General features: G+C 44.4%; 2 protein-coding genes and 1 pseudogene across 3 annotated transcripts in view; 1 reads left to right on the top strand and 2 right to left on the bottom strand.

Moving 5' to 3' along the window:
- Positions 1-7,884: 7,884 nt before the first annotated feature.
- On the bottom strand, positions 7,885-13,568 carry LOC307085879 (neoverrucotoxin subunit alpha-like). The gene is made up of 3 exons (XM_079750792.1): positions 13,520-13,568; positions 12,784-12,883; positions 7,885-12,086 (listed from the first exon to the last, which is right to left on the bottom strand). The coding sequence occupies exons 2-3, from the start codon at positions 12,881-12,883 to the stop codon at positions 10,018-10,020; spliced, it is 2,169 nt and encodes a 722-aa protein (XP_079606918.1). The 5' UTR covers positions 13,520-13,568; the 3' UTR covers positions 7,885-10,017.
- Positions 13,569-16,827: 3,259 nt separating this feature from the next.
- Positions 16,828-18,705, top strand: LOC307085669 (stonustoxin subunit alpha-like; annotated as a pseudogene). The gene is made up of 2 exons: positions 16,828-18,072; positions 18,555-18,705. The product of its transcript is annotated as a stonustoxin subunit alpha-like (transcript).
- Positions 18,706-21,492: 2,787 nt separating this feature from the next.
- The window catches only part of zfyve9a (zinc finger, FYVE domain containing 9a), a 36,270-nt gene continuing 32,930 nt past the window's right edge, over positions 21,493-24,832 (bottom strand). Inside the window, 2 exon segments of the mRNA XM_079751455.1 lie at positions 21,493-23,051; positions 24,110-24,286. Coding sequence (XP_079607581.1) covers positions 22,890-23,051; positions 24,110-24,286 — 339 coding nt within the window. The 3' untranslated portion in view covers positions 21,493-22,889.

Below are 24,832 nucleotides of genomic sequence, written 5' to 3'. Positions count from 1 at the left end.
ACATTATTTAACCATCAATCTACCGCAAATACGACCAGACAGATGTACATTGAACACATACACAAAGCACATCGTCCGACCCGGCGGATGCTGACAGACAGCCCACGACAAGCCAAACATCACCACGGCGGGTGTGCTCTCTCTCTCACTCTCGCACGCCCGTACACAATCACTCCAACTTATCCAACTCCAAGGCTAGGCTGCTTCACTAAGACCACAACTAACCACAAGGCCTTCATAACCATGCAGTATGCCGAAGCCGGAAAGGACACACGCACAGTCGCACACACTCATCTTTTGCCAAACAATCCGTTTTATCATCAACATTCAGTCAGTGCAAAGGTTTAAAGACTAGCCTCTAAACATAAGTTAGAATGTATGGAGCCAGTATCCTGCCATAATTCAAACCTGAAAAAAAAAAGGTTTCAAAGGCTTGTAAGTCTGGGTTTGAAAACTCAACACCTTGTAAAAAAGGTTTTGCAACACTGAAAAAAGAGATTATAGCCTGAAAAAAAAAATTAAAACATCTGCAAACATGATTTTGTGTTCTATTTTATCTTCTTCATCATTTTCACCAACACATTATTGTGGCGACCACGGGTGTGGGCGCCATGTTCCGGAGCCGCGGGGATTCTGGGAATTGGGGTTGTCAGTTGACAAAAGGGGTTTTGTTAATTTATTCTGTTAGGTTAAGTGGGGTTAACGGGTTTGGGGTCTTTATTGGTTGTGTGTTAATTGTGTGTTCCATTGTTGTGTGATCGGGACCATTAGTGAGAGTGTTGTGTGTGTTGGTCAGGTGTCCCGTGTTTCTGTAATGTTCGTGGTGGTAAATAAAGGCAGTCCGTAGTCGTGCGGTGTATGGGGCACGGAACAGCATAATTGTTCATCCTGGGCTCCCGTCTCGTCCTTCCCGTGCTGCTCGCCACATTGGTGTCAGAAGTGGGATTGGCCTGCGCAGGTGGATTAAGGATTGGGATTGACGGTCGAGCCCATGGAAGCCCCAACCGACGCCGACGCACCCTGCGTTGTGGGAGCGCAGCGGCCCACGGACGGTGAAATGGCAGTGGTCAACCGCCCCCTGGTGGCAAGGACGGCGGTGAAGCTGCCGAAGTTCTCCGGGGCAACGCAACTTGAGCCGTACCTTGCTCAGTTCCGGCTTGTTGAGTGGCACAACGGCTGGGGTGCCGGGGAGGCGGTCGTCCACCTAGCCCTGGCGCTGGAGGGGACGGCGGTGCAGGCGCTCCTGGACCTGGGCCCAGAGGACCAACGGGACCTCGGGGCCTTGATCCGGGCGTTGGAGAGGCGTTTCGGGCAGCGGGCGGCCGTGAACGACAGCCGGAAGCTGCTAACCAGCCGCCGCCGCCGGGAGGGGGAACGGTTGGGGGCCTACGCAGCGGATGTACTGCAGTACGCCCAGCGGGGCTACCCCGCCTTTCCTGCTGCGGCTAGGGAGGAACTAGCTCTTCAATCGTTCCTCCAAGGACTTGTCCCGCCGCGGCTGGGACGGCACGTCCGCCTCACCGGGCCTCCGAACCTTGAGGTGGCTCTTGAGGTGGCGGAACGGGCGGAGCGGGAGTTTTGCGAGCAACCCAGCCTGCAGCCGTCCACGGAGGATGATTGCCAGGACCAGTGTGGTCCGGCCAAGTCCTGCTGCCGCCGCTGTGGTGCCCGGGAGGACGCGGCTGGGACAGCCCTCTCCCGTGGCACAATGCCAGTGGCATTCCAGTCCGGGCAGGACAAGGACCGGGTCCGGAAACCCAGGCCACCGGACCTCGAGCCGGAGCAGTGTCGGTGGGTCAAGGATTGCGGGCGGACTGGACAGCGTCCAGTCCATCCCAGCCGCCGGCGTGGCCGTCGGAGGGCCAGGCGTCGGAGGGCGGCGGAGGATGGGGTGAACGGACGGCGCTCCAGCGCCCCCCTATGGCAGGAACTGGTGGGGGCCCCGATGGCAGTGGTCCCCGACCACACCCCCAGGACTTCTAGGGACTGTTGGAGACGGGCGTCCCAACCAAGGAGGAAGGCTGCGCCGCAACGGGGCTGCCGCTGGCAGGGGCCAAGGCGGCGGCGCCGACCCCCTGAACATTCGGGACTATGTGTTGGGTGTTGGGGTCGACGGGACGTCTAACCCCTAAGGTGGGGGCTGTGTGGCGACCACGGGTGTGGGCGCCATGTTCCGGAGCCGCGGGGATTCTGGGAATTGGGGTTGTCAGTTGACAAAAGGGGTTTTGTTAATTTATTCTGTTAGGTTAGGTGGGGTTAACGGGTTTGGGGTCTTTATTGGTTGTGTGTTAATTGTGTGTTCCATTGTTGTGTGATCGGGACCATTAGTGAGAGTGTTGTGTGTGTTGGTCAGGTGTCCCGTGTTTCTGTAATGTTCGTGGTGGTAAATAAAGGCAGTCCGTAGTCGTGCGGTGTATGGGGCACGGAACTGCATAATTGTTCATCCTGGGCTCCCGTCTCGTCCTTCCCGTGCTGCTCGCCACATTATCAAAGTTTAAAAAACTTTGTGCTCTGCCGACAGTGCTCTGCCGATGACAAGAATAACAACCGACCTGCGTGGTTGATTTTGTTTTCCATTTTCTGGAACCATGGCTGGGTACGGAACCCGTAAAGGGACACCGGGGAAAATAAATAAAAATTAAACGTTTCTCGTGAGCACGAGAAAGTATCTGGTGCGTACGAGAAAGTAACTGGTGAGCACGAGAAAGTATCTCATGAGCACGGCGAAATAACGTGCGCATATCACTGGCTGTGTGTGTGTGTGGGGGGGGGGGGAGGTGGACGAGCGAGCGATAGCGTGCGTGTCAGTTTAGTGAAGTAATGAACGAGTCCAGTTGTGTGTAAGAATAAAGTACCCAGCCTGTCAAGAATCGGTGGCCGCTTCATTCCAACCATATTCCGACCTATAAGCAGACCCACTGTCGGTATAAGTGAAGGGTGTTGCCCCCGAGAAAGCATCGGCCCTGGAGAGAACGTCTCCCCTGTGCTCCTCCGTCTGGGAGCCGACAGCAGGAAAGTGTAACTAACCATCTCGTAGTTGCAGGCGGAGCGCAATAGAGTATACGTGATCCAATAATTTGAGATAAAGATAAAGCACATTCATTTGAATGATTTTAGCTTGTGTGTGATTTATCGCGGGCTAGGGCACACACAAGCTAAAATAATTCAAATGAATGTGCTATATTTTTATCTCGCACTATTGGAGCGCGTATACTCTCTTGCCTCCAACTACGAGATGGTTAGTGTTACTTATAGGTCGGAATATGGTCGGAATGAAGCGGCCACCGATTCTTGACAGGCCGAGTAATTTATTCCATGGGCGTAAGTTTGGTCTCAGCTTTGGTAGGGACACTTCACAGACGTAACCCCAAATCACTAGACTGCATCATGCTGAACAATAAATAGTTTATTAAAATAAAATATAGATTTACATGTGCACTTATTCACATTTAAAATACACCCACACACACACTGCCAGTGATATGCTTACGATACTTTCTCGTGCTCACGATACTTTCTTGTGCGAACAACATACTTTCTCGTGCTTACGAGATACTTTCGCGTGCGCACCAGATACTTTCTCGTGCTCACGAGAAACGTTATTATTTTTTTATCCCATGTCACTTTACGGGTTCCGTAGGTTCCGTACCCAGCCATGGTTCCAGAAAATGGAAAACAAAGTCAACTGCGCAGGTCGCTTGTTATTCTTGACCATTTATTCAGACCAATGGTATAGCTTTTCTTTTTTGTTATCACCACATGATTGGACAATTCAGTGAGTCAAATAGGCTACCTCCCTCAGCAGCATTCGCGCAACACAACTACATGTAGAGAAGCGATAGATCGCTAACTAGCAGAGAGTTGTAAGCACTTTCTAAATAAGAACAACTTTCCATTTGTTCACTTGCTTTAATGAACGACAGCAGTGAAAGGACAATAACCAAACATGTCATGAGCAGCTGAAAGTGCCGGTAGGTTGACATCTAAACAGAGTCATTAACTTCCTGTTCCGCTATGTGCAACAACATAGAGGACCGTAGTGCAATATTCCCTACTTTCCACCCTTTTCAGTGGAGGAATTTGACTCCCCAAGCAATGTTATACTTAAAAGGAGCAAGTAAGTTACATATAAATTTAATAATTTAATCTTTCGGCCTGTAGCATATAAACAAAGTGAAGCAACTGTCCCATATTTCTAACTGCATTTGAAGTAGACATTGAGACACACAAAAAATGGACGCTATAGGACAGTGATCATGATTTGTCTCAATATCAGAATAACAACAATGGGTCAAATAGCAATAGATGGTGAAATGGCCATGCAGTAGGTCTGTATATGCAGTGTAAGCTTGTCCAGGCCCTGCAAGTCAGGATTTAGGCTATGAATCTGAATGAATAGTAGGTAAATAGGTAGTAGCCAACCCCAAAATGCACCAGAATACAGGAAATCAAATCTATTAAATTCAATTTTTTTATGCCCCCCCCCCCCCCCCCCCCCATAAAAAAAATTGAATTGGTCTGGGGGGGACCCAAGACCCCCTGTCTATTACTGTGCCCCACCAACATTTTTGATCACCAGCCGCCACTGTGTATATGTTTAAGTATTTGGCAGAAGCTTTATTCCAAAGCGACATGCATAAAAAATACCTATAAAACAATCGCTGTAAAAATAATAATTTAAGAATGGAATGTTGTTAATACAAGTAAATACAAAATATCAATACAAAGTGTCAAGACAGAATAAACCCGGCTGCTGCAGCAACAGTCAGGGATACAGTCTATAAGGTCCCTAAGATATATAGATATCTAATATATTTATACATTGTTTATGTAGGATATATATGTATATATATCCTAATCATATATTGTTTCTTAAAAATAGCTGACCGTTTTTTTTCCCCTTCTGTGGGATTATGTTATCAGTTTTGATCTCGGACGTCTGGTCACTTATAGCATATCAGAATATTCTATTACTGTTAAGCCAACTATGAATAATAAAACACGCCAGACCATGTGTCCTTTATCATAGCTACACGTCTGATAAAAAAACGCGCGAAAATCAGTGGTATTCAGTGAGGTATGATTAATTAAATGCGCTAACAGTTCATTGCTCCTGCCAAACGGATTACACTGGGTGGAGCGGATCACCATTCCAAGATGGCAGTCAGGGATGCTCAGAATGTCCTTTATCTCAAAGACATTGTGACAGGAAGAGTTTACCATGCAGAGGCCAAAGAACACCAGGGACATCAAGAATCAGCATCATCTGGAAGTGTGGTGCATCAACCTGACCCTGGAACAAGCTAGACTCGGCGCTTATAAATGACATGCATCAAGAAACTGCATTATCACCTTTTTAATTTTATATTGAAGCATGATCATTACATATAAGATTGTTGTCAATGTTAGTTGTATATCTGAGGCAAATAATTAAATGTTATTCAAATGTGGCCTGGTGTTAGATTAATTGAAATGAGACTGAGATTTAATGGGTTAAGTGATGCTATGTGTAAGGTAGTGTCAGTGTTGTGTTAGTGCAGTGGACAATAGTGCAAACAGTGTTAATATATTCTACATAGAGAAGACATGATTTATGCCCTAGCGTTCAGATTGATTTAACTCCTCCTGAGATGAGATAACAACTAGCCTCATAACGTCCTATTCTTAGATCACAAAATATCTGCCACTTTGTTTAATAAATGTATTTCCCTACTGTGCTTGTCTTGTTTTAATTTTCAACTTTACCTTAAGGTTTAGTCCAAAAAAACACTATATCAAGGATATTATTTTAAGTTATCTACTATATTTTAAACTTATTTATTTATTTCCTTAAACAGTAATAGCTTAATGCTATCGGGATAACGTGAATAATACTAAAAAAACATTTACCACTTAGTAAATGCCTGCTTATCTATCTATTACCTATAATCTATCTACTATCGCAATTAAATTAACACAAGCTAGCTAGACTATGATACACATTAAACACTCAGTTTACTAGCTAAATTCAATTAAACAATTAAATGCAATACAAATATAAAGTTAGGAAGGCTAATAAATGTAATTTGTAAAGTTAGTGCTATCTGTCTTGTCGCGCTCAATGAACGACTTCGCGAATATTCTTGAACTCAATGAACGACTTCACGAATGTTCTTGAACCTTCCTACGTCAATCGACGCGACGCGATCGACAAATTTGGTGTGACAGCGGCCCCGCGTCTCGTCAGCGCCAGCAGGCAGTAGCGTTCGATGCTCTGTCTATGATATAGGATGTCTATGGTTGTCGCCGTCGGAAAACGAGAGACGTCACGAGACGTCATATACTAGCCATTACGGTAATAGCGCCCCAGCGCCTCAGAACTAGTACAAAATAAAAGCATTTGTCTGGTACATACCGAAAGACAGTCATTAAAAGCAAATACTATCAAAGGAAATGTACGGACGTTGTGATCTGTACTTTCAAAATAAAAGCCCAACTAATTGACAAATGTAAGCTTATGCAAATAGTTTATTCGAGATTTAAAAGGAAACGCCCTGTTATCACAGACTAATTCCACATCAGGGTTATAGTTCACGACCCCATAGTGTCACCCAAGACGTTTCAGGACATTCTGATGTCTAGTTTCAGATTAAAAGCCCACTAGATATTGAAATAGGAGAAACATTAGATATGATTTTGGATTCAATTTAAAAGGACATGCCCTATTATCACACTCATTCCACTTCAGGAATATAGTTCACAACTCCATAGGGTCACCCAAGAAGTTTCAGGATATTCTGATCTGTAGTTTCAAATTAAAAGCCCACTAGATATTGAAATAGGAGAAATATTATATATGATTTTAGATTCAATTTGAAAGGAAACGCCCAGTTATCATAGACTAATTCCACGTCAGAGTCATAGATCACGACCCCATAGGGTCACCCAAGAAGTTTCAGGACATTCTGATGTGTAGTTTCAAAAAGCCCACCAAAATTCAAATATGAGACATATTACATATGATTTGGGATTCAATTTAAAAGGAAACGCCCTGTTATCACAGACTCATTCTACTTCATGGTCAAAGGTTACGACCCCATAGGGTCACCCAAGAAGTTTCAGCACATCCTGAGGTGTAGTTTCAAATTAAAAGCCCACTAGAAATTGAAATATGAGACATTAGAAATGATTTTAGATTCAATTTAAAAGGAAATGCCCTGTTATCACAGACTCATGTCCTGAAACTTCTTGGGTGCTGATCATACTTTTCTTTCAGATCCTTGTAGATTCGTTTTTCTGTCACCTGTTCATAGCCCCAGCGATACTTTTGGTTGAAATACAACGACCAATGGCAATTGTTCTCACAGTTGCTGACAGTTGTTGGCGTACATTCCTGTTTTGGAAAAGTCAACTTGTGTTTAATGAAGCTGACCTCATACTCAAATTCCCTATTGGCTTTTATCGCTGCCTCGTTTCTTTGGAGAATTTCAGATTTAATCATCTCAAATTTAGTCAAGACCAATTTCGTCTTAATCTGGATATTCTCAATGCAGTTCTCCAGCTCAGCTCTCTTTCTGAGCAACTCCTTGGTTAAAGTCAAGCTCTTGGCCTCAATGACGTTCAGAGCAGAAAATAATGCTGTTGGTTCCCATGACCCAAAATATTTTATCATGCCTGCTCCCACATTCATCATCATCATCATCATCTACACCTTTGTTGTTCGTGTAACGGGTCCCAGGTGGGAGCGCCCGTGGACAGATTATAGATAACCTGAAAACACAAGGAAAGAATGCTGACACGGGAGACGTGGCTTGTCTTTCCAAATCCTCATTAGTTATATTTATTCATTTAACATCTTGATTTACTGAAGGCTACTGTTTATCTTCACATTGTCTATACATTTTAAACTCAGTATCATATAACTGCATATGTTGTCTAATTAGACATATTTTATATGTTCTTAAAACAAACCAAAATACACAAAAAAATACTTAATTCAAAACACACCTTTTCTCAGTGTTGTTCTTTCACCTCTCTTGTCTCTGATACAATACTCAGTTTGTAAAAAGTGCATCTTTAATGCTCTTAAAACCCCTTAAGTTTTCCTGGACTAGTATTTTTAACAGTACCTTGTAAACTATATCAAACATTTACCTTTATATTTAACACACATTTTCTTATTAATGAACTTCAAATAACTTTTCTTAACCCGTTTTTAACAGTATCTTTAAAGTACTTTACAATCAATAAACGTGTTAACACTTTACAAAACATCAAGAAGTGAGCCACGTGTGGTGTAATTACAATAAAACAAAATGGTGGACATGAGCGTGGTCTGGACTAGCTTAAAGCTACTAGCTTAACAGTAAGACTTCAAACGGCGCCGCCATTACAAATCGCTCGGCGAGCGTCGGACCTTACTAGCAACACATGTGCTCATTTTTACACTCATACTTTACGAAAACATTACACTACACATTCTCCAATCACTAACATCGACTTATTTTACGTTTTAAACACATAACCCACCTGAAAACACAAGGAAAGAATGCTGACACGGGAGACGTGGCTTATCTTTCCAAATCCTCATTAGTTATGAGGAACTCACGGGGATTCAGGCAAACCACAGTATTGCCGTGCCTCCCACTGGCAGTATAGCGCAACTGCACTGCAAAAATAAAAAACCACAAAAGACATTGCCCATACAAAACAAGGTCAACCCAGTAGGAAATAAAGCGCCTCAACAATATAAAATGGCGCAGTATATAAAAACCCAATACACACAAATGTGGGCACACATCAGTGGGCATCACATTCGCACCAGGTTCCTTGTTGTAGCTAACAAAGTAGAGGTATTGAATTTAAAGTGAATTGGTAAACCATCTTTCTTTTAAGGACAGGGGACCCCAGACTCAATGATTGCATCGAGAACCGGAGGGTGATGGCCTTATGCAAATGTCACCAAAATCCGGATGTTCTCTGCCTGACATCTTTGCAAAATATGGAGAACACTGAGTCAAACATGGATTTCAGTGTTGGTGCAGCACAAAACGCTTTGGCCACGAAGCAGATGGCATCAATATCGGTGACTCCAAGTTTAGCTGAGAATACATTTTCTGCCTTAAGTACAATCATCCTGTCTCTCTCTACGCCTCTTGGGTCTCTCAAACCCAGCGTGTTAACAATAGTCAGGGAGTAGTCGATCTGGAAGCCCTCTGGGTGGTTGAGCTTGTACACGGTGACTTCAGAGGTCTGGCTGTGAGCCTGAGACTTGGCCGTGCCTTCATCTACCAACTTTATTTTAAAGGTATCGTCCCATGTGACCCCCAGGATGAAGTTGATCATCCTGTTGACCAGGGTGGACTTCCCTGCCCCAGTTTCTCCTAGAACCATGATGGTGCGTTTCTGTTTAACAGAGTCCTTTCCAAATATGAAGCACTCACATCCCTCTACATTCATGGACTGTAACGTGGAGTGTAAACATCCTGAGTACCTGGAGGTCCTTAAATCTAATTGCCTAGACCAGGGGTTTAACGTTTTCCAGGCCAAGGACCCCCAAACTGATGGAGAGATGGAGCGGGGACCCCCTACTTATATATTATATGAAATTGTGTTTTATATTAAACTGGTCCTATAGTGCTATGTATAAATGTACCTTGTTATTTTGTATTCAATACTAAGATATTCAAATAATACACAGATTCAAATATTCATGTTTTTATTTTAAACATGTTCAAGGTACAGTGAGTAGGGTGGCCATGCCACTGCCATTCATAAACATATAACATAATAAACTGATACCCGCCAAGATCAACATTGTCAGTGAATTGCATGTAATCATGCATAAAAGCTATTCAAATGGACATTTTTTAAACATAAATGTGGAAATGAAAATTAATAATGCTTGTTAGTGTCACTTTTTGCCTGATTCACGTCTTTCTTATCACTCTGCAAGTAGTCCGGTAACTTATCAACCCCAGCGTGTCCGGTTACTAAGCGATGTCAACGTCTTTGGCAGACTATTTCTCTGCTAATCGCTTATTTTCCCGATTGAAGACCTCTGCCCCAGTCACCATTCAAAAGATCGGACAAACTAAATTCCCTTTTTGTCCACGTAACTACAGATTTCTCTGTGCCAAGGCCAGCAACGCCACAGTGACATCTAACCCGGACAATGTATTGCGTTAAAAGCTGCAGCCCTCCAATTTCTTTGTATCGCTGTGACTCGTTGGTTGTGAATATTGGTTTGCTCCATATACAATCTTCAGGTTTCAGTTTACGAGATGTTTCGGCATATTCTAAGATGTAATGCTTAATCTCCACTCCACGTCCAAGCTCAGTTGGTTTCTCCCATTTGACTAATAGCCATGTAGAACCAGAATACACTTGTAGTTTTTCTGGAGGACTGGATGCTAAGGTTTTAAAAGTGCTACATTCACAGGCCGGACCGCGGCCGACTGCGCACCAGGCTCTACACCTGAACTGATACTCTTCATTAATCTTCAAGTCGGACACTGTGACATCTCCAGCCTTGCTCTCCATTTGTTGATGCCAAACATCATCTCCATAGACGCAGAACTCAACAGTGTAGTGGGTGACAGTTGTCAACCCAGATCGAGGTGGGGAAATATTCAGTGTTACACTGTTATGGGTTATGTCACCTATGATTATCTCTGGCTCCGAAGGTGGTTCAAAGTTGTCTGTGGCTAAGGAGCCATCCTTGTAGAGGTGGAGAGTTGCACCTTTCTTCTCATCATCACTTATTGCAGTTGCTAGAAACCTGATGCTTTTGTTCTCCTTGTTGGCCTCTGCAAAATCTTTGAAGAGCTTTATTTTCTCGTACGTTACATTTGAGAAGAACCATGGTTCCTTTTCCACAGCATAAGCACATGGCGAGTCGTCTGGTTGGGTTTTATCCAAGTAGTTTGACAGAGCTGAAAGGTAAGGCTCTGGGCCATCCAGGGAGGTAAAGACAAAGCACACAGCATGTGTGATATCTCCGCTGTGGATCTCCAGTTGCAGAGTGTTGCGACTGGTCGCAACGATCATCATGATGGGTATATCATCAATCAGAGAGCTGATGATTTTGATTTCTGTCTCTTTGCATTCCATCCACTCATTCAGTTCACCACTTTTGAAGGGAGAGGAATGTACTTTTTTCAGAATCTCTGCGAAAACACTTTCCTCCTCTTCTCCTCCTCGGATCAATGGAAGTTTCCTTGCCATAGTATTCTGGAATTCCTGTTTATACTGAAAAAACAGTTCTTTGAAAGCTTTCAACTTCTTGTTAATCTGTGGGAATTGCTGGGCTGTTGTGCATCTTTCAGCATCATTGTATCTCCTTTCCAGCTCACTGAGGTCCTCCAGGACATTCTGAGCATCCCTGACTGATCTATCACTTATCTGTCGAACCAGTTCAGCAGCAGCAGAATCTAGAGTCTTCAGTGGCATTAACCAGACCTTCTGAGGCACTGCGTTCTCTCCGTTGGTTCCCAACAGCTTAGGCAGTCTTTGGTAGACTTCTATTGCCTCCTGAAAAGACACAGGGTGTTCCTCAAGGATAAAGTCCCCATGGAACTTGCAGGAGAACTTGTCAACATTTACCTTGTCCTTGTCTGCCATGTTAAGAGAACCTTGACCGTCAATCTTCAATTTGGGTATCTTCTGGATCAGCACCTTTAGATTGCCCTCGATGTCTTGCCGATCTTCCTTTTGTGTCAACTCACGGTCGAACACAAAGAAGGCTTGTGCGCCATAAAGGATTCCTGTCACTACGTGTGTTGCTTCTTTAGACTTCAAGACATCTGGATACTTAATATTACCTGCGGCAATGTGATTCATTGACAGCTGTTGGAACTTGGTGGTGGTACTGTATTTTAGTGTCACTCGAGCCTGATTTCTGGAAATCTTAGAATCTGAGAGATATTTAGCAGAGCCTTCTATCTCCACCAGTCCGCACAGAAAACTGGCTTTCAATGAAGCTTCAACATTCAATGTAGAAGATTTGTCTTTGATGGAGTCAGACGCAACTATCGCAAAGTCACTGTTGGGTTGGGGTCTTTCATCTGCTACTTTCTCTAAGGCTTCCTGGTCCCAAAGTGTCAGAGCTTCAGAAGAAAACAAAGAGAAAACAAATCAGAATCCTTGCTCAGCAGAATACATATAAAACCTATGCATTTTCTTTATATATCAGCGTATGGTTTCCTACTGAAAGTAAATGCTTTTCCTATGAAAGCTGTTAGTTAAATGTCAATGTGTTTATATCTGGAGAAATAAAGGTTAAATAAAAATAAATGTAGGTGGTAGATTGACGAACACAGAGCTTGTGAAATCACACGCAAGCTCTATGTTCGGCATTCTACTTATCGAGTCTTAAAACAAGACGGCGTCGACGGATGAACTACTGATAGTATTGTGTGTAAAAAAAAAATTTTTTAATAAACAATCTGTACACTTACAAAGTTATCAATGCCTCATTTTATATGTCAAGACCCTTATTATACTATCAAAGAAGAGTTGGGCTACAAACATTCCAACTCGTTACCATACTAAACATATTCCAGATCCATTTGTCCTTTAAGTGGACCTAATTAAATGGAAATGAGGTCCATGACATAAAATGCATATTCTCTGCAATTAATATGATTAAATAATCTCTGCTCTTCTCAACAATTAGACCGATAAACCTTTGTGATATGGTTTATAGCCACCGATTTCACCCAAAACACAAATCACACACAAATTAAAATAACGACAACAAGAGATCTGTCCGTTAGACTCCGGACTCCGTTATATTGTATTTACCGGGGATCAGTGAGTCGTTGCGACGGTCGTAGAGCATCCCCAGACTGAAGGGCCGGCCCAGTGCTGCCAGCACTACAGTTTTACCACTGCCCACGGCCATCTGAACACACACACACACACACACACACACACACACACACACACACACACACACACACACACACAGTGTGGGTGTACTGCGCCGTCAGGAGGAAGGCTGTCTCCCCTAAGCTGCCCAGCCCCTGCTTGGCAGAGGCGTGGGGAGATCCTCCGACCGACCGACCGAAGTAAAAATGTTTGAGGCTTTAACAAAATCCCGGACGATATAACAGTTCCACTGTTATAAAAAATAGCGGCGCAACCTTGTGGGTGTTATCCTGGTCATTTCAATGCGTGAGAAATACTAATTGTGGCGTGTGAGCGTGTGAAGGCGCTGATAGAGGAAACCCATCGCAAGGGCAATCGTGTGTGTGTGTGTGTGTTTCTATTCTAATCTGTGTAATTTCTTGCTCGTTCGTAATTTTTATATCAATAGACTGCTCTCCAACAATAACTGAAGTAACAATGACCGCATCACAATGACTTGAAGTAAAATCCACAACATTTGCGGTCCACATTTCTAACGTTAGCTATGGGGCTGATAACCACTGATTACGTCCATTCGATAACGTTCCAAACGGGTGCACAAAATCAGCACCACAACAACTTTATTGTATTAGGTGTCAATATAACTGATCAGAGAACGTGTCTCACCTACCTTGGCTTCCCGTCTGCGTCTCGTGAGAGCAGGATGTGAGGGCCGTCTCTCTACCCGAGCGTCTTAAAGGTGAGCGGGGTGGGTGGCTATGTCATTATTTGAAGTCACGTGATTTCCAAGAAATGATCCGGTTCCTATCCACCCAGAAGTACCTTGTTCTTTTAACCTCTTTCTTATGATATGGGGGGGGGGGGGGGGGGGGGGGGGGGGGGGGGGGGGGGGGGGGGGGGTGCTCCGGTTTCTCCCCACCTGGCAGATAACGAAGGCAAGTGCACAAGAGCCGGAGTCGGTACATGACCGCTACACTGTCTGATGGGTTCATGCAGAGAATGCATTTCTCCAGGGGGCGTAATAAAGTAATAATGAATCTTCTTCTTATTCCTCCTAATAATGTTAAAGATGACATATCATACAATATACAAAGATTGATAACCTTATGTATGTGTGTATATTTATATTTATGAACAGTCATTAAATATTATCTAAATCTAGACAGGGCCGTAGCCAGGATTTTCCAAATACCGAGGTCAACATTCGGCAACCCGGCCCAACCAAAAATGTTAAGCAATAGAGTCCACAGGTACATTGCCTCTATGTTGCTGCTTCACGGTAATCCCCTTCTTCGTTAGGGTAACACCAGGCCCGGAGTGGCTAATCGCGAGGACCCGGACAATTCCCGGTGGGCCGGTCTGACTTTTGGGCCGCGAGGGCTGGTGTTCAATTATTATTTTTATTTATTTATTTATTTTGGTGCCGGTGTTCATTCCTGGCGCTGAGTGGGTATCACGCAGAGGCGGAGTGTCCATCGAGACAATGGGGAGTTTTCCGGGCCGGTCCACTTTGAAATGTATTCTGGGCCGCGGTGCGGGGGCACCCCCTAGTGGTAGGAGACTCCTGAGCAGGGGGCCGGTACGGGCCTGAAACCCCCGGGCTGAAAAAGGGTCCCACTCCGGCCCTGGGTAACACCAATGGTGCTGGCCATCTCCACTGCTTGTTTATACATGGCAGTGAATCTCTCATCACTCCTCAGGCTTCCATGACTTCAGACACTTTCCTTCCTTCATCACAAGCACCGATTATATTCAGATCTGGAGACTGACGTCGTATTGTCAATAGCAGTATATATGCCACCTAGTGGTGGACCAGCGGATAAACACGTTTTAATTACCTTTTGCGCCGTTATCACAGAAACAAAGGTTTCTGTGTCTGTGTGTGTGTGTGTGTGTGTGTGTGTGTGTGTGTGTGTGTGTGTGTGTGTGTGTGTGTGTGTGTGTGTGTGTGTGTGTGTGTGTGTGTGTTTTCGGATGGCCGTGGACAGTGGTAAGACCGTAGTGCTGGCAGCACTGGGCCGGCCCTTCAGTCTTGATGCTCTACGGCTGTCGCAACGACTCACTGATCCCCGGTAAATAAATACAAGTCCCGAGTCTAACGGACAAGACACGAGATCCCTTATTTGTGTTATTTTAAGGAGAATTTGTGGGGGTTTCGGGTGAAATCGATGGATCTGGCCAAGTTTCATCATGGATGTCATTATTAGGTGAGTGCTGCAAGCAGCGCTCAGGCTGTCTGTCTGTCTGTCTGTCTGTCTGTCTGTCTTTATTATTCTTTTCAAATTCTGGGACCCTAAAACTTTTCACCTAGAGACTCCATTCCAATTTAAAATGTTCATCTTAGATTCGAATTGCACGATACCATTACATTTTCTTTATATTTTAAACTTTTTAAGATATTCTATTTTTAAAACATATTTTTTTATAATGGAAGTCATTGGGAGGACGGCAGAGCTGTCCGCCCATTCTCTGACACTTCAACCGCTTCAGACAATGTCAATATTTAACCTAGAAACATAATGTTACGTTTTTTTCCAATTTCACTGGCGCTAAAATGATCAATTGGAAATATGATCGTTATACATCGGGCATTTGTTTGGGGTGATCCCCGTTTATATGGCTAGAGGCTTGCTGCTTACATATCTGGAGTATTTCTGGTAGAAGCTAAATGCTAACGTAAACAATCTTCTCCACGTCATTCTATCTACACAAACGAAATTTGTGTCGTGTATGTAGTAATATTCTATATATTAAATCTCAAATGTATTCAAAACTTTATCACTTTAGCTATTTGTTTAATTCTTCACTTGATTTGTTTCCAACCATTTTACACTTTTTAAATGGTGTGCATGTTTACATTGTTTACTCCATTTAAACATTTGAACTCGATTTAAATCTTTTGACTTGATTCATGCCATTCAACATTCATTTACTTGGATGTTGCTTTATGTAGCTTTATTAAAACATATTTTCAACATCAATTTGCATTACAGCACCCACCGCATTTTCTGTAGGAAATGCATTGTCTAAAAAAAAACATTTGAAAATGCCTTTATCAATAATTAAAGCCAAACCATATCACAGAGGTTCATAGGCCTAATTCTTCTGAATATAAGACATTATTTAATCATATTAAATTGAATTTGCATTTTATGGCATAACCTCCACCTATTTCTAGCATATCTGCAATTGTCGTGGAAATGAACTTGTAAAGGTAAAACACTTGAAACTTCTTGTTATAGTCGAGCATTGAAGCTGCTTTAATTCAGAGAGAGCGCACACAACACAGCCACCAGTAGCTCGTCCGATCCCTCGCTGAAGCTACTATTCAGATAAGGTCTTCACAGTTGATAACATACTGTGACAAAGACAGTGGCAACGATGCTGACAAAGATAATATGGACCTTATCTCCATTTTCCAAACCTCAAACTAATTTACAACATAAGACAAGCAGAGCTCACAATTACTACATTTTCCACCACCATGATCCTCGTTGATTCTTAACAAACAAGAATATTACCGTAATAGTTAACTCTATATTATAGTTATATAATATTTACTGTATATTATAGTTTGTATTATTATGTATAGTTTGTTTTGTCCTTACAGTTCAGTAAACATTTAGCAGAAATCCTAGGATATCAATATAATCAATACAATCAAATCAAATAAGCTTTAAACAATAAAAAGGTCACAAAGAACTTTAACATTATTTTCATGCTAAGAAATGTATGCACTCACAGTATTTTAAGACACTTTGGATAACATGTCTACCAAATGGCATGTGTTTATAATACTATTATTTAAATGAACTAGGCTTATCATAGTATATGGTATGTAGGGGGATGAACCCATACATACAGAAACATTTATTATAATAACCAGATAAACCAACCTGCGTAAAACAAGCCAAATGGCTGCCCTCAACAGCAAGACAACAGAACAAGTTCTGAAAGAACAACTGTCTTCAATATTTAATGTTTCAGAAAGTCTGGTTAATGCAACTGACGGCTCTAGATTCTGCTGCTGCTGAACTGGTTCGACAGATAAGCGATAGATTAGTCAGGGATGCTCAGAATGTCCTAGGGGACCTCAGCGAGCTGGAAAGGAGATGCAACGTTGCAGAAAGATGCACAACAACCCAGCAATTCCCACAGATTAGCAAAAAGGTGAAAGTTTTCAAGGAACTCTTTTTTAAGTATAAACGGAAATTCCAGAATATTATGGCAAGGAAACTCCCAATGATCAGAGGAGGAGGGGGGCTGGAAAATGTTCTTGCAAAGATCCTGAAAAAGGAACATTTTTCTCCGTTCAACACCAACCACCTGCATGAGTGGATGGATTGCAAAGAGAAAGATATCAAAATCATCAGTTTTCTGATGGACAATAGGCCTAACATGATAATAGTCACCAGTCGCAGCACTCTGCGCCATGAGATCCACGGTGCAGAAATCACACATGCTATGTGCTTTGTCTTTACCTCTCTGGAAGGCACAGAGCCTTACCTTTCAGCTCTGTCCAACTACTTGGATAAAACCGAAACAGACAACGTGCCATGTGCTTATGATGTGGGAAAGGAGCAATGGTTCTTCTCCTCAAATGTAATGTACAAGAAAATAAAGCTCTTCAAAGATTTTGCCGAGGCAAACAAGGAGAACAACAGCATCTGGTTTCTACCAGCTGTGATAAGAGATGAGAAGAAAGGCGCAAATCTCCCAACTCTATGGCTCCTTAGCTAACAACAACTTTGAACCACCTTTGAAGCCAGGAATGTCTACAGATTACAACACCAATAATAGTGTAACACTGGATATTTCCTCACCTCGATCTGGGTTGACAACTGTCACCTACTACATTGTAGTCAATTCAGGTGTAGAGCCAAGTGCGCAATCGGCCTCGGTCCGGTCTATGAAGCCTAAATTAAAACCTTACCACGCAGTCCTCCAGAAAAACTAGAACTGGAATTTTATTCTACAGAGTTATCAATCAGCTGGGAGAAACCAACTGAGCTTGGATGTGGAGTGGTTATCAAGGATTACATCTTAGAATATGCTGAAACATCTCCAGAAGTTAAACCTGAAGATTGTATATGGAGCATTCACAGCCAACGAGTCACAACGAGTCACAGTCATTCCAGGGCTGCAGCCTTCAACGCGATATACTGTCCGGGTCAGATGTGCCTGTGGAGTTGCTGGCCTTGGCAAAGAGAAATCTGTAGTTGTGTGCACAGACAAGCCATCTGATTGGTTAGCAGAAGCGGTTAAACTCGATGGCAATAAGATTAAATTACCTCCAGGCAGGACCGCTGCCTGGGGGGGGGGGAAGAGGGGAGCCTCTTTTTATATATTAGGTAAAAACATAACATATTCAAAAAACATTCGCGCTGTTGTTTATACAACATTGTTTATGTTGCCAAAGACGAAATAACATAATGCAGATAACACTTGTTTTTACTTTATATTTGTATTGTATTGAATTTACCTAGTAAAAAAAAAAAAATGGGTTATCTGTTTAATGTTATTTTGTCTTGTGACGCTTAATGAATGAGCGCGAATGTTCATGAACCTTTCTACGTCATCGTTCGACGCGATCGTCTGTTGCCAGGCAACGTTCGACGCGATCTTCTGTTGCCAGGCAGGTTTGGAATTTTGCAGATTACGTAGGCGGTACAATTTTCGCCCCCGGTACAATTTTGGTGTGACAGAGCCACTGGGGCGGGGAAGTCCACCCTGGTCAACAGGATGATCAACTACATCCTGGGGGTCACATGGGATGATACCTTTAGATTCAAGTTGGAAGCTTCGGGGGCAGTCCGGCAGCTCCGGCGGAGAAAGGGATTGTACTCCTGGAGATGAGCTACCGAGCTCCCCCCGCCGGAGCTGCTCGTCCCTGTGCTCTGATTGGAGGGGGGTGGGGAATTGGGAGGTGATATTTAAATGTGCCCCGTTCCTACGTAGGAGGGGGCGCCGAAACCGACTCGCTCGTTTCGTAAATCGTTAGCCTCATAGCATAGTTGCCTAAATCCTACATTTTGATATCTAACCTAACTCTCCTAATGCTGATGATTCACTGTGCCTCATTGGCTACATCCTAGCCAATTAGAGTGCTTTTTACATTCCATAATCACTGCCTGAGTCATCTGTTTGACTTAGGCATTTTATTTTATTTTTTATGCTAAATACAAGATGAACCTTGAAATATGACTTAGGCAATTATGCTATGAGGCTAACGAAATGTAGGCATGTACTCTCAGAAATGCATATCTCACTCAAAAAAATCATGTACAGACTTTTTGTATGCGTGTGGGAGCACCAGAGACCAAATCCCAGGAATAAGTGTTTTCATAACATGTCCCCTTTAAAAGAGGTTTGTAAGAGTTGGCATTCTGACAAATTCCTATACAACGGTTCATAACAGACAGACTTTCTGCCAATTCAGATTAATTTCAACCAACTATACCTCCGCGCTGTCACACAGCTTCACTATTGTCACTACGTTTTCCAATGACTTTTTGTTAACGTCTCAACGTTAACCTTTATTTAAAGGTTTTTGGTCTTTATCTTCCTTTGCTCAGTCTTTGGTGATGAGGAGTAACCTTCTTACAAAAGATATCGGATGTAGTCGAAATTGTATGTGAAACAGATTGAAATTGAACTTTTACAATTGAAGCGATTTTATTTTTGCACACTTAAATCATAGAAGAAAATAGGCTCTTATTTTGATGAGAAACAGTGTCTAATGACGCTGTTTAAGAGGTTTGGACGAAAATAATAAGAAAGCACCATCTTCTCAAATTTGTATAAGTCTTTATTATACATATACTACATGTTTCTTTTGCTAAAGACTGCGATTGAAGATGTTTTTAGTGTAATGAGATCAACATGTTTAGGGTTTTTTGGCTTATCGTAGAGTTCTTCTTGACTGATGTCAAAGATAAATAAAATAAAGAGGATTTCAACCACATCCAGTAATTGGACGGATTGCCTGGATTGGTTGTCTTTTGATTTTGCATTTTAATCCACAATGTAAAAATATTGTCAAGATGCAAGGTTGAGTAGCTCTTCACCATGGCCAGCTCTTTTGTTATTGCGAGCATGCAGCTGTCTCAATCCGGACACAAACTCCAACTGGATTGTATAAAATGCTACTCATGACTAAATAAAACTGCACCTTTTAAAAAGGTGCTGGGATATAGCACAAGTAAGATAAACGCTTAAATAAGATGACAAAGTTTCCAGAAAACATAAAAAAAAAAAAAAAACAGGGTTGGGGAGGATTGAAAAATAGATTAAGTCCACACTATTCCCGGTCCAGATTCTGCTAATGTAAAAAAAACAGTCAAACTCCCAGTGGCCAGCTGTTGTAAGCTTATCACAGTGGAGGAGACACTGACAGGTGACTGATCCCGACTACAGCCCAGTCCAGGTGGAAGGGGGGTTAGTGGACACACGACCGGTGAACCATCGCTCTTGACCTTTGACCTCTTGTACAATAAACCCTTTCACCTCATTGGTAGCCGTCCGTGTTCAGGCGCGTTCTGCTACGGTCCAGGTCACCGATTGGGTGGAGATGAGAGGCGGAGACTAGGGTGGCGCGACAGGGTGCGCACGTCAAGGCGTTGGCTCGTCTGCTGTTCTTCACGTGATTGTCTTGGATGCTGTGGATAGCTGGTGGACATTTTTTTCGTAGAGACAACAAGACGATTACTATCTAGTAAATTACTGTTGGGCTACGTTTTGTCCTCTGTAGATTCCCCTGTATGATGGGAGACATGAGAGATGCAGTACACACGATGATACATAGACTTCAGCCAGGGTTTGCCCACAAAACAAACGTTTTACAGATTATTTTTCACTGCAAAAGGACAAATACATTCTTGTTTTCTATCAGGTCCATGGTATTGAAGGAGAGGATAGGCCAGACCTTTGCCCGTGTAGAATTGAGGGTTTTTAGGGTGGTTGATTTTGGACGTCCCGCATGCAGACTAAAAACACTGAAGCCTTAAAGCGTTTCCCAGATTTACAGGGTTCCTGTTGCTTTTTGGGGTTGGCTACTTTCTTAATAAGAAATCCAAGTTTTAAATGGCCAAATGTTGTCAAAGTCTGACTACATGTATATGCGGGACAAGATGATTGAGCGACCAGGCGAGATGGTGGCATCCCTCACCCCCATGCGTCCCAAAAAACTCAGCCCCTGGGATGTGGAGTTATCAGTGGGTTATTCTAAACCCCCGTCAAAGCAGTTACCTAAGTTTTACCGTGGCGCCCATCAACACTCCCTCCAACCCCACCCGTTCTACAGGATGAAGGCACATAGGCTGCCCTGCTCCCTCGGTCTGAAGTCTTTATCTCTCCTGTAAAATGGCTTAGAATCCAGTGCACTGCTTTTGCATTTTACACACACACACACACACACATACACACGTATATATATTTATATATATTTATAATAATCCTTATGCTTTTGACAGTTATTTTCTTTGTATGATTAGGAAGTGTTGAAACAAAGAACATTGTTTGACTGAAATGTCGACAAACAAAACGAGGCGGCGAGAGTCCATTCCAACTGCACTCCTGCTGTTGATGCTAGCAGAGTAATGCCCCCCCCCCACACACACTCACTGCCCCGCCCTCAACTCCCAGCTTGCACAAGTTCGGTCCTTACGGGAGTCCCATACATACAAGTCATGTATAGGACGACGTCACAGCATGGAAAAACAGGCTCACAACTTTGAGTGGCCTTCAGCTGGATGTGGAGAACCCAGGCTCAGAAAGTGGACCATGTGACTGGCGTTCAAAACCATTCCGTCACCGTCCTGCTTAGCGTCACACAGTCAAGTTGATAAAGCATCGAGACCTTTTGTTGTTGTTGACGTGAGCAGACCGGTCTTACAGGACCCCGGCGAGGGCCTTTACAGTCTGAAGATGACCCCCCCCGGCCCAGGCTGGCCCTCCAGTGTCCCGGACCGCTTTGCAGCATCCCCTCCTAACTCTGGTTCGTCCGAGGAGGTTCCCCCGAGGCTACAGAATATGTACACGCAGAATCCAAAGAACGCGGGGCGCGTCGCGGACGTCCGGGGAAACAAAGCCTGTGTTGGAGGAGTGAAGCCCGGGTCAGTCTGAAGGTTCACGTGGTTCTGATAGAGCGGCTCGCTGCAGGCACTGAGCACCGCGGTGCAGGAGAAGACACGCCACCGGCACACACACACGCACACACACACGCACACACACACACACAGGCACTTGGTCCCTCTCGTGTGCTCTCGCAGCGGGAGATCATCTCTAATCCTCCTGATATTCATGGATGACGACGATGACCGGATGGCTGGACAGAGGCTACGCTGCCGCCCCCCCTCTGGTGGTCCGGAGGGTCTGCTGTTGCTACAAGGGAGGGCGTCTTCACCGACGGGCTCCCACAGTGGAACTTAAAACGTTATGGGGGGGGGAGAGAGGAGGGAGTGCAAACCTGAGTCAGAAAGTCTCTGTGACTGCTTGTAGCGTTTTATCCTGTTCACAACGCAGGTGGATGGTCGTCGGCCCTGTGTTGCTACAATAAGTTAAAAAATATACATATATTTATATATATGACAATAATATATCAGATGACGGGCAGAGAAGCTCTCCCGTGACCTGTGCGGTTGCCGTGGCTTAGCTGAACCGCCTCCAAGGCAAATCGACTTAAGCGGGTTCAAACTGAAACAAGCGCTTTCCAATAGGTCCGGTCTTCCTCGCAAACCACGCCCAACCGGATCCCAAAAACACATGAGGCCGAGCCCGTGCGAGACCCCCCCCCCCCCCCCCCCCCCCCCCCCCCTCCGGTCTGAGGGTCCGTACAGTCAGAATGCACGAGGAGCGATGGCGTTGGCATGACGACCTCCTGTAGTCTCTGCAGCAGTTCCGGCTCCGTGGCTCCTTCCATGGAGGGCCAAACCGAGGCGTTCAAAGGAGGCGTTGGGGACACCCACACGTTTTCCAGGGGGGTCCCGGTTGTGTCTAGAGAGACAACGGGAGCAAACCAAGAGGCCCGGGACGACCGTTGCCTAGGAGATGATCTCCAGGATGTAGAAGACGAGCTCCACGACGACGGGGCCCTCGCTGAGCAGACAGGCGCCGCTGTGGATGACGGGGATGAGCGTGCTGTCCAGGTGGCTGAGGTACTGGGGCAGCAGGGGCTGGCCGTTGCTGCCCGCCAAGTAGCCCACCTGGAGACAGAGAGAGGGGGTTAGAAAGGTGCTGTATGTGCTGGAAGATTCAAGCGCTTTTAAAAGGGCTCGACGCTAAGGTTTTTTTTTTCCACTTGCCCGGTCGGGCCAGTCGGTCTGAATTCTACTTGCCCGAAGTCAATTTGACTGGCCCCATTTTTAATTGGTGGTTATCAAATAACGACAAAGACTCAAGTCAATTTAAACAAAGTAAATCAAAATAATTCACCAAGTGCAGGAGCCATTTTAGCCACTTATTTATTTGTTTGACTTGGATTATGATTGCATGCCTCTTCTGTGTTTCTTTCTTGAGATTTTGTGCCCTCTGCAGGTCAAAAGGCCATAAAGGAGGCGTGGCCGACTGAGAGCGCACAGCTTTTTGACCTTGTCTCGGCTTGCTTGTTTGTTGCGCATGCTGCTCTTTGTAAATTCTTTAGTTAATATATCCAGTCTGCCTTAGTATTTATTGAACAAGATAAAGGATCAGTAAAACCTTATTTTTAATTAAGGTAATTTTTAATTAGGTTAAGTAATTAAAACCCATCTATGTTTGGAACACTGGATTTTTTTGTGGATCTTCATTTTTTGGTTTACTGCAAGCAATACAAGCGTCAAGGATTCCCTCAGTCGTCAGCGAGGGACAAGGAAAAACTCAGGACCAATCAGTCACCACACCAAGCATTATCCAACGTGGGCAAGGGGAGGGGGCAACATAAGGATAACTTTATCGATGATTGGAAAAAACGAGTTATTATATTTTCATTTTAGTTGACCCCGGGCCATCGGGCAATCCTTATTGTTGCCCTGTTTTACTTGAATGTAATCTGTTACAAAGGCCATATGTGTTTGTCAGTAAATTCATATTTACTCTATGGGGCAATGGAGAGTAAGTCACTTTAATAACCTTGAAAGCTGAATTTCACCTGCATTCCCTACATGGAGAACTCAACACTTATGGAAAGACACATTCTATAACTTATATTCAATGTCACTTGAATTTTTTTAGTGCATGGTTCGACACAACTACCACGCCCCCACGGACGCCCCACCCCACACACCTGGTCCGTGTCCAGGGTGACCCTCAGGCCCAGCTTGGCCATGCCGTCCTCCTTCAGCAGCTTGAGGTGGGGGCCCAGCGCGGTGCAGAAGGCCCGCGCCACGTTCTCCGTCAGCCGGCTGTGGTCGGCCGGGTCGCCCAGCCCCCCCGGCTGGTCCTCGCTCTGCAGGAAGAACACCTGCAGGGGCGGAGGTACGGGACACAGGCACAGCTCACTACCCAGGGACCCATGAGCAGGCGGCAGGTAGCTCAGGAGGTGGAGCAGGGTGGGCTGGTCACCGCTGAAGGTTGCTAGTTCGATCCCCGTCTCCTCCTAGCCAAGTGTCGAGGTGTCCCTGAGCGAGACGCCTCACCCTGACCGTTCCTGACCAGCTGGATGACGCCTTGTATGGCTGACACCGCCGTCGGTGTGTGAATGTGATCATGAATGGGTGAATGTTAACGGCAATATTGTTGTGGGGGGACGTGCGACGTCTGGCCTGCAGGGGGAGTATGAGCAGGTTGGGAGCGCACCGGATCAGCTGGGGGGACATAAATACACACTCCCTGATTGGCCTGATTGCGGGCAGGTGCCCGCAATCAGGCCAATCAGGGAGTGTGTATTTATGTGCCTGCTTTGTTTGTAGTAGGCAGAACCGGAAGCAGAGAGAGAGATCCAACGCGGTCCCCTGACGAGATCACCCATCGCGGAGCGCGGAACAAGAGGACTCTCCCGCCCTGTGTT

Source organism: Pollachius pollachius (genome assembly GCF_949987615.1).
Source record: "Pollachius pollachius genome assembly, chromosome: 14".
Taxonomy (NCBI): Eukaryota; Metazoa; Chordata; class Actinopteri; order Gadiformes; family Gadidae; genus Pollachius; species Pollachius pollachius.
Note: the sequence above shows the minus strand (reverse complement) of the source record. Positions and strands in the feature narration are given on the sequence as shown.

Excerpts from the sequence above, each read along its gene's own strand:
- LOC307085879 (XM_079750792.1), bottom strand. The coding sequence starts at position 12,883 with ATGGCCGTGGGCAGTGGTAAAACTGTAGTGCTGGCAGCACTGGGCCGG. Across the intron at positions 12,087-12,783 it reads CAACGACTCACTGATCCCCG|CTCTGACACTTTGGGACCAG; the intron begins GTAAATACAATA and ends TTTCTTCTGAAG.